General features: G+C 36.2%; 1 protein-coding gene across 1 annotated transcript in view; it reads right to left on the bottom strand.

The window, feature by feature from the left end:
* The window catches only part of LOC148819544 (doublecortin domain-containing protein 1-like), an 87,227-nt gene that overhangs the window by 13,559 nt on the left and 56,285 nt on the right, over positions 1 to 17,383 (bottom strand). Inside the window, exons 19-20 of the mRNA XM_088934924.1 lie at positions 1,956 to 2,079; positions 341 to 522 (exon numbers count right to left, since the gene is read on the bottom strand). Of these exons, the coding sequence (XP_088791050.1) occupies positions 341 to 522; positions 1,956 to 2,079 (306 nt within the window). The remainder of the gene's footprint in view (positions 1 to 340; positions 523 to 1,955; positions 2,080 to 17,383) is intronic.

The raw sequence follows: 17,383 nt of genomic DNA, 5'->3' as shown, positions 1-17,383 counted from the left end.
CAGCATTTAGGATAACAAAAGAGAGACTTACAGATTTCAACTAACACTGTGCTATTTGAAGTTTTCATTCTATTGTACAATACTTTGAGTGTTACACCTTAAACAGGTAAACTATCAATCTGTAAGTTTTTTTAAAGTTCTCTTTTCTAGTTGTGACACGTATAAAAATTTAGGTGTAAGCACTTAACCTGTGCAAAGAATAATCAAAAAGGAACTACAGAATGATTTAAAAATGCAACATGTGCATAATTCAGTTTTCATTGTTGGTGCAGAGGTTGTGTTCTTGTATCTTAGAAAGGAGAAAGAAGTGAAAGACGTTTGTGAATTGGTTGATCTGTACTGGTTTCTGAGCATGTTGGTGATGTCTGGTCCTGTAACGGTGATGGCCTTTGTTTCTTCTCTCTCTCCGTTCTTCAGGACTCTCAGCCTCACAGGCAGGTATGACTTCTGCCTCCTGCTGGGCGGGTTTGTCAGTGGAGGAGCATTAGGTATCAGAAACCCTTCTAGGGGCCAGTTGAAATCCTGGATTTTATTGGACACACAAATAAGAAGAATGCAATCTGAAACTGTACTTAGATTTATGCCATAGTACTGTAGGTTTTAATTTGAACAACACTTGATGAACACATTTTCTGTACAATATATTGTATGTAGAACAGTTAGGTTGTAAAACTGTTACCATACTTAAAATTCTCAATTTCCTCAAAATTCTCAAAAGCAGCAATTCTCAATTTTTAAATACTTTTAAAATAACATGCATTTTAAAGACCTTTCTGTAAAATTAACATTTTAAAAAATGTGCTCCTCAGAAAAGTTGTTTTGTTAAATTGTAAAATAAACTATTTCATTTTAAGTGGAGATTTGTCAAGTGACAAAAATAAATCACTAGCCCTTTCTCCTTTCTCCAAACTGCCTATGTGAATCAAGAACAGAACCTGACATTTTTATGTTTTTACATATTTTTTTAATTGTAAATACTGATCATATGAAATACAGTTTTCTCAGAAACATTACAAAAAACAGAGCTAAAAAGAGCTGTTGCAATCATTATGCCAAGATGCTCTGCTTGGGTCAGGCTCTTTAGTATAATGATCTCATGTATTATTAGACTGTCTGAATTCCATATTAAAAATTGGACTGAACAACAAAATGGTTTAGGAGACGGATTTATCACCTGCTTTAACAAAACAGCACTGAGATGTTCTACATCTTCATTAATTTCTAACATCTTGTAAACATTCTGATTGTTTTCACCAGAAGAATGATTCTGCTTGTTAGCTTACCGATAGTTTCTGGTTCCTTGCCTCATCTATTACAAAATGACAGAGGAGTTGTGTTATGTAAATAACATGGATTATTTGTGACAGGATGTGCGTGTTCCCCGTTGTAATAATGTGCTTCCACAGAGTACTTGTGTATTAATTCAAGGCATCACAAGGGCGCCTTGCGGTGGCATAAAGGCACAGATGAGGTGACCCCTTTTGTTAAAGAGCTGATAGCAAAAGCGTATGAGAAAGACGATACCCCGACTTTCAACAAGCACTCGCTTACTAGGGTAAAAACACAGGACTTCAGTCCTGCTTTTCCAGCATTCTCTGCTGGCAGTACCAATACCCCCATCACCCATTCCCCACTAGGTCTCACAGGAGGGTACCCACTGCCTTGTCCATGCTGGCTAATGCCACAAATACAGTCAGCTTCTGCCTTCATTTCATTTAATGCAAACACATTACTTGCTGGAGGCATTGCCTGGAACTCTCGATTTACATTGATTTAAAGAATTTCTCTTTAAATGCATGCAAGGTTTTGAAATGATTAAGAAGCACAGACCACCAAGCTTGAAAAAACCGAGAGCTCCGAACGTTAACTGGGAGAGCTGCGCTTTCTTCCTGGAGCGAGGCAGGCGTACTGTAGTCGCCATGTTAGTGATCCAGAGACCAGTACAGGAACAGTACCTCATTCAGCTCTCCATTCGGCAGCAGAGGCCACATGTACATGAGCTTGTTCCACTGTGGGTTCTCCACTTTCGAGTGCTTCCATTGACCTAGTTTGTGAATTCCCTCTTGTTTGATAGCCCATCTGAAAGATATAAAAAGGACAGTCATTTACAGTAATAAGCACAAAGCAATGTGCTGTAATTTATTTTTTTATGAATAAGAACTGAGATGATGTGACATGCTGTGACATATCGCTTTTTTCTTCACAATGTTTCAGTGTTCTGGAACAGCAAAGGTAGCACATGACAGGGAAGAGAGCTGTGAGTGGAAACCAGGGAAAAAGTGACAGACCATGATGTGGGAAACAATGAGACTGGGGGAAATGGTCATTTTCTTCTGGCTGCGGTGAAAGATCATGATTGTATCTGTACTTGTGACTTCTATCACTCACTGCTCAGTTGACTTGTCTTGGCATTTAGTGCCTTGTGGCTTTTTTCTTTTTTTTACCTCAAATTGTGATTAGTGAAAAAATACTGTTTTAAAAACAACAAATACCTTTTAGATAACATATTTGAGGTATTTAAATCATTCCTTCATTCTAATGGTTGATTATTAAACTGCAATTAATTAAATCCTATTCATCATTATAGAATCTAATAATTTCTCTCATTGCTTTTGTGACTGTGGATTTCATATCTGATCTACAGTACAACTCAGAGACAATTAGAATGCTGGCAATACTAAAGATGGCCATTAGGTGGCGGCCATACTCCATAAATTAGACCTGGTGTTCTGTTTTTTCCCTTCTGTTTATTTACAGCTGGCATCATAAGGACACTTCTTGGTAACATCCCAGTTTCTAAGACATCATGGAGACCCTGCTATGCTGAAAGGCACACAGCTGCATGGAAAATTCACAGCAGCTATCAAAACAATGCAGGAATGCTCTAAATTCAGAGCACTCTGAAACCATATGGGGCAGGGAAGATTACTTAATTTTTCCATGCAGTAAAATTTTAAGAGAAATTCACTCACTACACTTATAAAACAAATAGAAATGCTGCCACACAACATTGTTTACCTCTTCAAACAGTCTCAAAGGCTATGAATTTGTCTTTTAACAGCGCATATCCTATTCCTAAAATATTTTAATGACTTATTATTTTCACTATACAACATCCTGGAATGCTAGTAAGAAGAATCACTCTAAATTATTCCTTTTTAAATATGAATTTAAAATAGAAAACTATCTGTCTATCAAGCAACATCTACTTATTTTTCATTGTAGTGTTATCACCAATGACATCAACAACTCATACAAATATCCATCCATCCAGTTTCTCACTGTTTCATCCAATTCAGGGCAGTGGGGGACCCGGAGGCTATCCTGGTACACAACGGGCGCAAGGTGAGATGCACCCTGGACGGGAAACACACACACTCACACCAGGGGCAATATTCCCAGAGGCCAATTAACCTCCCAGTACGTGTCTGGACTGTAGGAGGAAACTGGAGCACCCGGCAAAAACGCACACACAGGGAGAAGATACAAACTCCACACAAGTCTGAGACAGAACCCAGGGCCCCAGCACTGTGAGGCAGCAACATGAAGCTCGCTGTTCACGTCCCTCGGTATGTTCAGACAAGATTATCATGTTGACCTGTGAGTGGTAATAGACCTCTAATCTCTCTTAAGGAAGTTGTAAGGGTAATTTATGGTAGCCCTAAAACATCCATAATTGATGTTAAAAGTGGCCTAGTCAAAAATAAAATGGAAACTTCCATTTAAATTAGATTAATTTCTAAATTTTTGCATGTACAACAGAAGCAGACTTAAGTGGACGAAAATGTAGGCTAATTCTACGTAGCAGGAAACAATACATAAAAACAGGGCAGCACCATCTGTTAGCGGAACTGCAATTTTTATTAAGCTTTCACTTACTATATTATATCTATTATGAAATAAATCTCCATCCTGTCCTGCTAATTAAAAAATAATAACAAAAACTCCTCTATTTCCAAAGATGTATTTTAGTTTTCAAAATATCAGATAAACTATTTTGTCTTTGGTAGGAGCTTTTCTTACCAAAAATGTCAGACTTCTCCTGAGGCCTGCTCATATACCAGTAGGTCAAAGGCTGCAAGGGTTTGTGAAGGTTTTATTTTGTAGGGCTGTGCCAGCGTTCCAGTGAAATTTAGAAATTGCAGAGAATTCAAGAATCCTCTTCTGAAATGCTCAAACCCCAGCTACTCCACTTTTCCACAGTGAATTATATATTGCCAAATGTTAATGCCACTCAGTGTCAGGGTTCTAAAAGCATCTCGGGCCTCAACTGAATATTTTTTCCACCCTTATTAATATTCCCATTTGAGAAACCATCCACAGCTGAGGCTATTAATGTTAATATGAGACATCTTCTCTAGCAGACATAGTAAAAATGGAGAGAGACATTTTAAACTAAGCCTTTAACATGTGACCTTTGGAGCCATTTAGATTTAAATTAGTTTTTCCTCTCATATTTTGGTTTCCATGAGATTCAAATTCGGGCCCCCAGAGCAAATTATGATTATTCCACCCAGTTAGATGTCTGCTACCAATGGCTATTCTTGTTAACACACCACACAAAAGTTTACTAAAAATAGTTGCCACCCAAATGTTTTTCATGTACACAAAGATGGTGTCTAAATTTGGAATCTAGGAGGACATGGGGGATTAAATGAATGTTTCAGAGAGCCAGATATTAATAATTAAGTAAAACTCAAGCGGATGAAGGTAATGTCAGGTCTGCAGGAGTATACTAAATTAAATGCCTGTCAAAAGTCCCCTCATATGACAAAAGTGAATTAAAAGACTTTTTTTCTCGGAAAAAATAAGAGTCCAGAGAAAAACAGCTCTCTTACACCAAATGCACAAGAGGAAAGATATGTCATTGCTGTATATGCTATAGAGAAACACTAAACTCTATCTTATTAAATGTGATAAATATTTCTTTAGGTAAAATATATTTGTTAATGATGCTTCTTCTGTGTTCTTTCTGAAGGGTTGTACACCATAGCAAGCAATATTCCTGCCATTATATTCATCCCTAACAAACCTATACTCACCACAGATAACGGGTGTAGACATGGATAATTTGTGTACTGTATGTACATTTTATGTATGATTTTACAATGCCTCTAAAAAAAAGAACCATATATTTATGAAAAAAATGCTCATCACATTACCCCTTCCTCACAGGCAGCTAAAAATTAATAACAATTAAATTATATATATATATGCACACAGAAGAAATGTTTAAATATTTGCATGAACATGTATAAATAAAACATTTTTATACTTTCTTTTAAAACAATTGAATGTGGCAGGCATCATATATGCGATTAGTATGCTGACAAAGCATTTCTTACTGACCTACATTAACTGCTTTGTGTCGTGTAACCACTTAAGCCAAATATTTTAAATGCTCTTTAACATTCTAATAATGAAATAGTTCAACATAATTGTTTTTCCCCCTCTGTTTCTTGTTTCATCCTGAGATAGCTTTTAAATTACAGGCCTGTTTTTGTTGTATGACCAAAACAATTATGAAAGTAAAAAGAATTGTGTAATTAAAAGGTAATTTCTGCACATTAGATCATACATTTTTCAAAAGTGCTCGCCTTCATCTGCTAGATGTTTACTTTTCATCCTGCTTTTGCTGATGTACTATCCCATCAAGGCTGACATTTAAATGAGCGAGTATTCAACACAAATGTAATCATTGTACAGCATCCAATGTGGCACCATACTGTGATGATTGCTGCTGAGAGCCTTTAGCGGTCCCCCAAATGGGGGGAAAAACGAGACAAAATGTTATCAATTTACATTTTTCTGTGATTAACTTTTATGCAAAGGAGGGTCTGATCTTGCTCCTGTCTCACCTGAATCATGTGGATCATCAAAGACAAATTGAGCATTGCTTATTTAAGCGACAGGCTCTAAAATACCGTACAGCTGTGCTGCGAAAGAAAAAGAGTGGGCCATGAACTTTTCTAATGCAACCCAGAGAAAAAACAACACCGTCTTCATGTGGTGCAGTAGCACAATGAAAACCACAAAGGACAACTGCACCCAGTCTTTTTAATTGTCAGTGGGATTAAAACACCGTTTAGCGGTTACAGTAAAAACGGGTTGGCATTAGTAAACACCAAGTAAATATTTCATACACATCTCCTGAAAAGCCATGCATGCCCAAGATTTTTCCCTGTGGCTGTGACTTCTAACACTTCCTCCACATCAGCAAGGCCTTAGCTGGCCAGAGCTGATAGCTTTAATTTCCTCTGCCAGAGGGCTGCTGTTCACCTCGGCTTGCAGCAGACGACTTTGCCGTTTGCGTTGCCGATCCAGAAACACACCGTAGCCGTAGCCCAGAGTCAGACCCCAACCTGACTGACGCAGCTGGTGTTCTAACTGACGACCTTAACATTTGGAAGGTTACTGCACTAAAATATCAGCCTTCCAAACTGGACGCGAAAAAACAGAGGCAAAAAACTTGAATTAAAGAGCTTTTATTTGCTGTTGTACATGGGACAAACATTAACCAGTTTAAACTCTCATTACAACCCTTATTGTCCTTTGTATGTACATGAATTTTTTCACACAAGAGCGTGATAACGAAGCACGGTTAAGACAGATTGTCCAGAGTCCTGGTTCAGAGGAGAGAAAACGTAATAAATGAGTCATAGGAGACATTGCTATTTCACGTCCAAATTATATTTAAAGATACATTGAGTTTAATGTTCATCTGTTCACTAATAATGTTTTTATGACCACTTTTAATACATTTCAATATCATTTCCTCATTCTTTTGAAACCAATAATTGCTGCAGAACTGCTTTGGGATTTTACTGTATTGGGTTGCACTACTGTTTTTTTTACCAGCTCATAAATGAATTTTTATGTGAGCAACAATAATAAAAACAATTATCGCACTTTCAAAAACAGTTTAAGGAAATTTACAGAAAGATAAAAGGAACAAGGCAGAACTCTTAGACCATACAGTATATTGGAAAACTCAATAATATACTGAGTGTACAATGTGAAAAAAAATAGAAAAAATAATACTTTGTTATATATACTGTATATATGTATTTCAAAACTACAGAAATGAAATAAAAATTATCCTGGCCCAATTTAAGTCACACAATTCAATTACCTTTGCAGAGAAACAAAGGGAATTTGCTGTACACTATAACACTGACAAGGTTAGATGTCCTCCAGCATATCTATTTCAAAGGTTAATAATTGTCTGCATTCCAGGATAAATCCATTTTGTTTAATCTTCTTCTTAACACTGCTTCCTACTACTTATTTTCAGATTCAGATCTGCCATGAAAATAAAATCCAATATTAATCTAAATATGAAGAAAATTTGTACTAGATATTCCCATCTGGAACTCTAAGCTACAAAGAGGTATTTCAAAGAAAAGCCCTCAAGTGGCATAACCTTGTACTACATACGCACACACACACGACTGCCCCTGTTTCATAAATACTGATGTTGATAAACTCTGCTTGGTCATTGATCAAATTAATAATTTCTTAGTTTTTGACAGTTTTAAGGACACATTCCTAAAGCAAATAATTGTTAAAAAAAGCACATTATGTTGACTTAATATTCAAGTGCTGTCCTTGACAGAACTTACAGACAAAACTATTCGCACCCATTTTGTTCACTGAAAAAATGCACATAATAATTGCATTGCGTTTTTGTACCAAACTGGGCTGAGGTGCTATAATAATAAAAGGTCTTTTTCTTAAAAATATACTTGGAGACAGGAAGAAGGCCTTAATTTTAACCTGATAAAACCATGACAAAAGTGCATGGAGAGTGCAATGCCTATTTAGATGGTTTAAATAGGTTCCAGAGCCATAATTACATATCATAATTACAGACTTTAGTATTATGATGATAGTATTCAATATGAGTGGAAGAGGTGTCTCCAACAGACAGCAAAACCAGCAGAGGCCAGCAAGCAATGTTATTATGCTTTATAAATTAATAAAAAAACTTTGTTTTGCATATAGGATCTCTCTTTTAATGTTTCTAGAACAATAATAACATTTTTGATTGACAGATGTACATGCCTACACACGTATCTATTTGTCCCTTAAGCCCTGACATAGCTCTTACACAGCCATCAAGACATGTTAACAAGTTCTACCCCCTGATTTTTTCTTTCAAGTGAAAAAACTCCTGTCCGTGCACATTACTATTTTCGCGGTGCAGAATCACTCTGTTTTACTTTGCACAAAGGCTGTGGCTAATTACAGGAAGAGACAGAAGCTGGCTAGCCTGGAGGCCTTCTCTGCCACCACAGTGAGTCTGCTACAGAGTCAACAAGCAGGTAGCGGGTGAAATCAAATTCTATCTGACAAGGCAGTAGATCCCATCACCTAGGGTTAGGAAACAGACAAGCCGTTTGGTGGTCACAAGTAAAGACGGAGAAATTTCAAACAGATTGTTCCTGACAGAAATCATATCACAGAAGCGCTTTCTGACAAGGTCCGCATGAATGAAACTATGCACTTTATGCTTCCTATCTGCTTCCTGTAAAGAGGGACAGTGTTTAAAATACACATCGAGGGTGACAGCTCAGCGTACAGTGGTTAGCAAGTGTCTAAATGCTTGCTTTCCCCTCAGATTCACAAAACACGAAAAGCAAGACGTTAGAACACCATTCACATTCTGACACCATCACTTGTGGTGGGATTTGAAATCACAGAACTGAAGCAGGCAGCCTCTGATGTCAATGTGCCAATGTTTTTTAGGACAAATGAGAAGTGGGTGGGACAGGCCTACAGTAGGTGGGTTACCCAGTGGTAAGTCCCAGGTAAAAAAAAGGTTAAACAAACGCTATGTAAAGAGTGATTAAGTTCAGAGCATTACTGATACTAGTAAACACCAGTGGGAAGGATTTCCCCCATTTGCTACTATGCCTTCATTTACATTAAGTAGTACAGCAAAAAAGTAGACACAGAAAAAAATACACAAGATAAATGTAAAAGCTACAGCACCAATGTGATTAAAAATGTTTAAACAAACTTGTATAAAAACATTTTGTATTTAATATTAGTAATATGCAGTAGGTTAAACCTATTATTTTCTTGCTTTATAAATCATGTTTTTGTCCGCTTTAATCTAAAGAGTACCTGGAGATACACCGAGTCTGAGTATAAAAATAAAACTGGAAATAGAGACAGTTAAATAATTTTAGGGTGGCAGAGAGCCTTCTGGGACATTGTGTTCAGTCTGTACTGAGTCACTCAGTTGAAAACCTGCGCTATTGTCAATCATGATTTAGAAGAAAAAAACAACACTGATACTCATATGATTTGCTTGATTAGGAAGACATCTGATTAAATTTATTTGCAATTTATTTAACACAGTAAGAGTTTTACTTTACCATGATTTCTCATCTTCAGCACAAATGCATAAGGCATTTGAATTAATAATGGTTATATCAATCAGCCCCAATCATCTAGGCTGATCATATTTTACCAAATTAGCCTACCCCATGGGTAGTGAATACTGGAGAGTAAGTCTTCATTAAGCTATAATTTGTCGTGTCTCAATGGTAAATTTTTCAGACACTGTAGAACTCTTTAAGGCCCCAGGGAAATACACAGACACGTCAGAATTAAGAAGGGACTATTTAGAATCCCCAAATCTTATTTTTACACTATTTAAATGTGGTGAACAGCACACATCTAGGTTTATTTAAAAAACAAGTTAACTTTTTATATGATAAGGATTAAGCCTGACACCAAGGATACTTTTGCCATGTCTAGACACATGGCTAGACACTACAAGATCATTTGCTAATAAGTAAAAGGTCAAAGATTCTACTGTTAAAAGTAGAGTCAATGTTAAAGTTTCTGTGTCATTCACAGGAGCAACCTCCAATTTCATATTTTGTTGGAATAAAGTACATTTGAAACCCCATCACTGAGTCTGAATTCCTATCGTACCGAACATTGTGCTTCTGAAACGTAATAGACTGTTCAAGCTTATAGTACACGGGAAAGATGATTTAATTTTCTGTGCTGTTTGCTGCAGTATGGTTGTCAAATGATTGCTCTTATCAGAACCTCAAATTAATTTGCCTGTGTGAGATCAGTGACTTTAGAAATTCACATAAAAGCTAGTATTGCATGACAATAGCAATCTGCATCGTATCACTGTGGCAGGCCTGCTCCTGCTGTTCTGTCAGCGTCACTTTGATTCTGACTTATATCTACTTTTCTGCTATAGACATATAATCATATTTATCTTTTTGAATAGAAAACATTATCTCATAAAGTCATTACAATTTTTAATTTGAATAATTAAATAACTTGCAGGCAAGAAGAAAACAAAAACAAGCATTCTTAAGAGTTATATTACTGTACTGTATACTGTATAAGTACTGTATATTTACACATATAAACATGAAGACTGATTTGGATTATAGAAAACTGTTTATAGGTAAGTTTATGGCTGCATTATTATAGCTGAAAAAAAGAGATGTGTTAAATTTAATAAAATCCTTGGCATTTTAGGACATAGTTTGCATACAATATTCTTTTTAAATAATACACTAGTATTTTGAAAAAGGCAACAGTTATTCCAGATTTCACATAAAATATCAATGAAATTCAAGACAGAACTTTTATATGCCTTAAGCTATCCATAGTATGTAATACACATACTGTACAGTAGTTATATGTCACTGCTTGCTTTATTTGCAGTGTACAAATTTGTCCATACCTGGGTTAGTGATGAATGTTCAAAAAAGATTTAAAGATTCATTCATATTTCATGTACAGAGGCGTCAATACTTTTGTCTCCAAAATGTTTTGTGCATACATTTCATGCATCATGGTTTTAATCTTTATTTGATACACTCATGCTTTACTTACTTAAGAAAAACAAACATTGTAGTGTTCCTGTCCTGGTTACAGAATCTGTAAACTCAAAAAAACAAACAAACCACAGTGCCCTTACTAAATTAAAAGTCATTGTGATTTGCATTCTGAGGTTGGGATGCTGTGAGATCTGGTGTTCATAAAAGTCAAGTGTGAATTTTAAAACAAGCTGTAAGGGTGTTTACTGTCAAGCTGAACATTTTAATGGAGACACGAGTGACTCTGGGGCTACTTAGGTTACGGCACAAGTAGCTTCCTGTTGTTTACCTAACATTAAAACTTAATACTTAAAAGCTTAACATGATGTTAATGGAACACTGGCGAGTTAATTACTACGTTCATAAAGTCAAATGTGGCTGAAAAGTTTGAACACAGGAAACAAAAGTAAGCTCCCGACACTTCAGCAAATTTCACAGATAATTATCTTACCTAAAGTCACAGTTAGAAACAACTTCTCACCTTTAAAAGTGCATGTAACATCTTTAGCAAACTACACAGAAACTGATGGAATGCTAGAAACAGACAAAATAAGAAATAGATCAACTTTTTTTAATTATAGAATTTATGGAAATTAAGTTACTTTATCCTTTCTCTAACATTTCACAGATTAGCAAACACCTTTGTTTTGTGATATTAATTACTCTTATAGTTCTCAATGTTGTCATGATTCTCTGATCGATTATATTTCTCTAGAAAAATTCACTGCTAAACAGACCAGCCCTAAGATGCAGGCATTGCAGGCTGAAATGGACTTCATTTAGACAAAAAAATATTTTTTCCTGTACACAAGACAAGCTAATGCAGACTGAAAAATAGAAACCAGTGTAAGCACTATCTGTATATAAGAATTTCAGAGGCAAGACTAATAATAATATTTACATTTGTTTTGAAAGTCCTTAAAAAGAAAATGCAAAAATAATAGACTAGAGTGTCAATTACTCTGAAAGACCTGCAAATACTGTATAGTGAGTACAGAAAAAGAAGTTTTAAACTCGTGTTATAGGCTATATCTTCAAGATGAAAATGATTTACATTTAAAATAATAGAATTTAAGCAATATTATTAGAAAAAAGAAACAGACAATGAGCAAAATGTATCCATTTTTTCTTTAACTGAATAAATTGTTTTTGTCATAAAGGGCTATTCATTAGAGACATCTACTACAAGAAAAATAAACCTTTTGCTTTTTTGTAATTCTCTCAGAAAGTATTAGCATCTGTCCAGGAATGTTCACTGTTAATTAGACTGTGCAATGAATTTAATTGCATGTTATTTTAATAGCTTGTATTAATTAAAAAAAAATTGTCAGGGCAAAACAGCAAAACATCTTTTGATGTTATTGTTTGACATTTGTTTTATCGAACAAATACTGAAGCTACTGAACACAGTAAAAATTAATTGTGTACAAAAAATTAAGTAAAGCAGTTAATGAAGTGCACCAATGGTGATACCTTCTCATGCTGCACAGCTCTCTGCACTGAAACCAATGATGTCTGCGTTAGCATGGGTTGCTTAATAACCGAAATCTGAACATATTGCAGTCACTCTGCTCCTGGTAATCATCAAGTTCCAAAGATCACATGTAAGAACACAGCTAGAAGAAGCTGATTTTACCCTGCGAGAACAACAGTAACTGCAGCATAGTACAGTATACCATATGACGTACTGTATATATAACATAGATATCTCATCAAAAAGACTTAAAACCCTGAGCATGCAAGCTTTAAGGGATGCTTTCACCTATGACCTTTGATTTTTTTACACTGGCATACTCTGTTTCCCATATTTTTAGCCTTCAGCTCTTTAGCACGGTTAGAAAAGGAGTAAAGAAGAATCTACACAGAAAGCAACTGCTAGTTTAAAGGTGAGCCAAATGTAGCGCTGTTTCTGTCGACACGTGTTTAGACTAAAAAAAAACATTGTGCACTGCTGAAGCAGCAACAGCAATCAACTATCACAATAGATTCGTTTATCTGAAACAAGCTTATCGTTCCTAAGCGTGTCCCTGGATATTTTCATTTGTTATTTTAGGAAATTGGTTACTTTTTTCCCCACAAGCTTTATCTATTACCTTTGGAGATATGACAGGAATACCATTAGAAAGATGATGACATTACCAGAAAGAATGGGCATCACACAGTTGGGTGATAAAAATTAAGCACCTCTGTCTCATATGCATTCGAAATGGAGCTATACCACTGTGACTGAAATGTGCATAAAATCTGAGACGGCTGAAGCTATTAGTGATGTGCTGGTGCTGGGTTTGAGAAGGAGGTGGGAAGGTGAAGGCGGGGGGGTTGCAGTTAGGCTGCAGAGTGGGGTGATAGATCTCAATCTATTGCTTCACCGAAATTATGTATTTCCTTTTTCCCCCTGGTGTGTGCCACTCATGCAATAAGCACAGGCCTCCAGCTGAGCTGCATTTGGAAATGCCACTGAGCATAGTGTGCTTGCTTCACTTGTCTTCGCCGAGGCAGGGCAAGGCAAGACGAGGCACCATCGGGAATAGCAGGCGTGAGTGTGCCGGGGAGACTGCCCCTCCCTCTGCTCCCCGACCTCCGCTGCTCTGCGGATGTGCGGCTGAGCGCAGGCACTAGTCATGTAGAAAATGGCTCCCACTGATCAATTCATCGGATTTGGGGAAACATTTAACTTCCGTTAAAAGTGCCCCAATTGGTATTCTGAGTTGAACCTAAAGAGGAGCTGCTGTCTGGTTGACACGGCTACACAAACAACATCAGACAGAGCAGGAACATTCCTGGGCTTCACAGCAATTTCCTTGATTTAGGATTTCTCACTTGACACATGACTCTTTCATTAACAGGGACTTGCCATGTTGGTACTAACACATTACCTGCATACCTAAATTAAAATAATGATGGTGATTTTCCAAGTCTAGGTTTCTACAACTCCATCGCCAAAGTTAATTCTTCTCTCCACTGTCAGGCAGATTTTAACCCTGAACACAGTGGAGATTACATGCAAAGCCTGTGGCACAGATCAGATCACTTAATTGGGCTTGCTTTTAGCCACAAGAGCATTTTGCAATTGACCTTGTGCTGAAAATTTAGCCCGTTTTTCTTGATTTGAGCCTCATTCGCAATATACTATCTTGGCAGATTTTGCTCATCTCTAAGTTTGATTTCTTTAGGCCAACTAGAGATTATTACTTAAAATTTGCTGCAGGCAGCTGATGATGTTGAAGCAATTTATTAAAACAGATAGTTTTAGTACATAAAGTACTAATTATTATAAGTCAAAATAAATACTTTTTTCTTTCTTTGCAGTTTTTCATCAATTATTTTACATTTTTATTTATTTTAAACATAGTCAAAAATAGTTAGACCATACATATTCTATGGTGAATAAGCAAAGAGCACTTTACAGTACAATGTTTAATTGTCTGTTACTAAAGAATACATCTGTATTACAGATCACTCTCTTGCCAAGAACCAACAGACTATTTACAAATGTTCATACTGTAGGACATGTGAATAGCAAATATTGTTAATGAGCTGCCTATTGTGATGGAAAACGGTTAAAATCTGATTGCAACCTGTTGAGTCTCGGTACAATTTAGCTACACAGGCCAGATTTATAAAAAAAAGTCCTTTTTTTCATAAAAAAGTCCAACAATTACCATGAAAATGAGGTATTTTCCTATTTCAAACTAAAATAAACAAAAGGTGTTTGTGTGACAAACTGCAACTAATAATGTTCATAGTGCAAACAATATGAAGATTCTGAGGTTAAAAGTGGCCTCACTACGAGAAAGTTTCAAATGGTAAAGCATCATTTTAAACAAAACTATTACTATTTAAGAACTCTTCCTTAAAAATATCCATACTTACACATCTCATCTTACTACTTGGTATTAAAAATTCAATCACTGTGCAAAAAAGTTTTTTTAAAAACTGGTCTTCTTTTACAGTACTTGAGTCAGTATCGCATCATACACATCATATAAAAACAAAGACAGTGTCCTTTATACGACAATGGTCTTTTTTGTGATTTAAAGTTATGTAATGACCAGTGAGTGCAGTTTAGATTACAGGGATTAGAGGTAGTTGCTCTTTAGCAGGGTGCTATGAAGAGGCTACACTCTGTTGGCCTCCAAAGCCCTGTTGTTTACCACAGTATCTGGATGGATGCTTTAGCCTTGTGCAAAGGGTTTGGTCCCAGACGGATAAATTCTGGCTTATCTCCACTACCACTGGTTAATCAGTGGGGATATATACCGCACAAGGTAATGGAGCATAGAACTGGCCCGGTGGCTTCAGTGGTGAGCCCGCTGGGGTGACCCTCTGCAAGCAAGGCTGTTACACACAGCTCAGCACCAGTTGGGCTGGGAGCTGAACTAATCCTAGCAATGCATTGACTTTCTGGATGTGGTATGTGCCAGGCAGAAGGTCTCTTCTTCTCGGGGAGGAGGAGAGAGCTTGCTTATCAAGGGAATTTAAGTGGGGAAAAAAAGCAGCATGGCCAATCAGAGCAAAGCCACTCACCCCTTCAATTCAAATTGAGTAGCTGAGGGGAGGGGAAAGTCAGTTCATCATGGAGGATGTACCCAACATCAGTTACATTTATAAACCAAAATACAGTCCCTAAAATGAATTATTATATTTTCGGGGTTGTACAATACACTGAGAGGGAAACATCCAGGGTTTCTATTTATTAACTAAACATTATATAATAAACCCCTCAAATTTTAAAGCCTGCATATGGAATCTGTTTTCTTGATATGATTTATTAAGTAAAACTACAGAAAGCCAAACAATCTTCACAAGAGAAATACCAGAGTAATAGCCAAATAAATATAACAATGTACTAGATCATTACATTTGTTGGTGGTTAAATCAGGTGCCGTTTAAATATATATTTTTTTGCTCTACATCTACGATGTCTAATAAAAAAGTTAATTTATCTTCATTATTGTATAATCCTTAAATTTGTCCCCCTCTTCCCCAGAAATCAAACTCCTGTTATTTACTATAATGAACGCCATTTCATAAGGTTCTGGTTCATAACAATTTGTTTAAAATAAAAATAATAATGAACTAATACAAGAAACCATGACGATACAAAGGCTGACAGACAAATCTCACACATCACACTTCCTAATTCAGTAAATATCCCCGTTATGGAGTACAAACTGATTTTCATTAACATCATTAGACTTACAAAAAGTCTTAAGCCACCCAAGTTCTTTTAATGTAATAAAACAAGAGCACTTGAGACACTGATAATAAATAATTAACTCAGCAATCACATCTCTCAAGACATTCTAAATAATTTAAGCAGCATTATTATGTAGAAAAGGAGGTTAAGAAGTGAAGTGTTAGGCATTCTAATAAATACTTCAGTAGGCTGAGTGTGCTTTCAGGGACAAGCAGACAAGGAAGAGCCTCTGGTTGCTGTGAACATAAATTCTCATACTGTATATTTCAAAGGCAAAGATAGCTTGCTGAAGTACTTCTCTTATTTAAAAAAAAACAAGCTAGGCATTTTTTGGACAAAAAACATTTACCATTGGAAAGGTAAAGAAAATAAACCTTACTGCACTTAAGTAATATAACCACAGAAATATTTCTTGCAAAACTGATTAGTTCTTTAGCCTTGAGCCCAATTACAGTTTTGACTGGTGTATAGAGCTCATTACACAGACTTTTGATTTTGCTTGTTTAATATGGTAAATTAAAAAAAAATCAACTTTCCTCCCTGGATATACTGAATACTGTATATACAGTAAGTAGCATGTAATTGCATAGTATAATACCCACAATATGTATGATATTAAGATTAATTCTACTGTATGACTGTTACAGGAAAAACAATAAAATGATACAATATCTACAAGTAAGAGCCATGAACTACCAAGAACTTTAAAAGGAAAATGCAAAATCTTTTAAAAGCCATTAAGCATAAGGTGTAAATAATTATTCAAGCTTTAAGGTATAAACAAATATTAAAGCTCAGTCTTTCAGCCTTTTCTTTGAGAAAGAAGCAAAGTTTAATGTGCATTTAAACTTTAACCACTCATCAAGACAAACTTAACTGGTCAATCTCAATCTCATGTCAAAAAGCCTTAAGCCGTCATGAGCTCTAGTGCAGAAAAGGTCATTTCAGCACCATTGTCTGCGACTTTGCTGAAGTGACCTTCAGAATTATCACTAAAGGTATGCACAGACACAGGGTACAAAGGTCTCGTGTGTTTATCTGTGCAATTTTGCTTTGCTTTTCCTCTGTATCAATAGAAAAGCAGCATAACATTTTTCAAATGGCATTTCTTTATTTGTTTGAGAGAGGAGGAGGAGAAAAAAAATGAAATAAATAAATGCCAAGAACATCATTAGAACAAATGCCAGCTCTGTCAGTGACAGCTGCTCCCCCTGAAAGCAGAGAACGTTGCAGGAGAGCGTCGGCCAGCAATCCCCTTAGCGGTCTGTAAAGTCACTAGTGGGAAAACAACAAAGGCCTTTCCATGCAACTAACACAGATG

The sequence above is a fragment of the Atractosteus spatula genome, chromosome 16 (assembly GCF_055471065.1).
Source record: "Atractosteus spatula isolate fAtrSpa1 chromosome 16, fAtrSpa1.hap1, whole genome shotgun sequence".
Lineage (NCBI taxonomy): Eukaryota > Metazoa > Chordata > Actinopteri > Semionotiformes > Lepisosteidae > Atractosteus > Atractosteus spatula.
The sequence above is the reverse complement of the archived record's forward strand: the minus strand, read 5'-3'. Positions and strand labels throughout refer to the sequence as shown.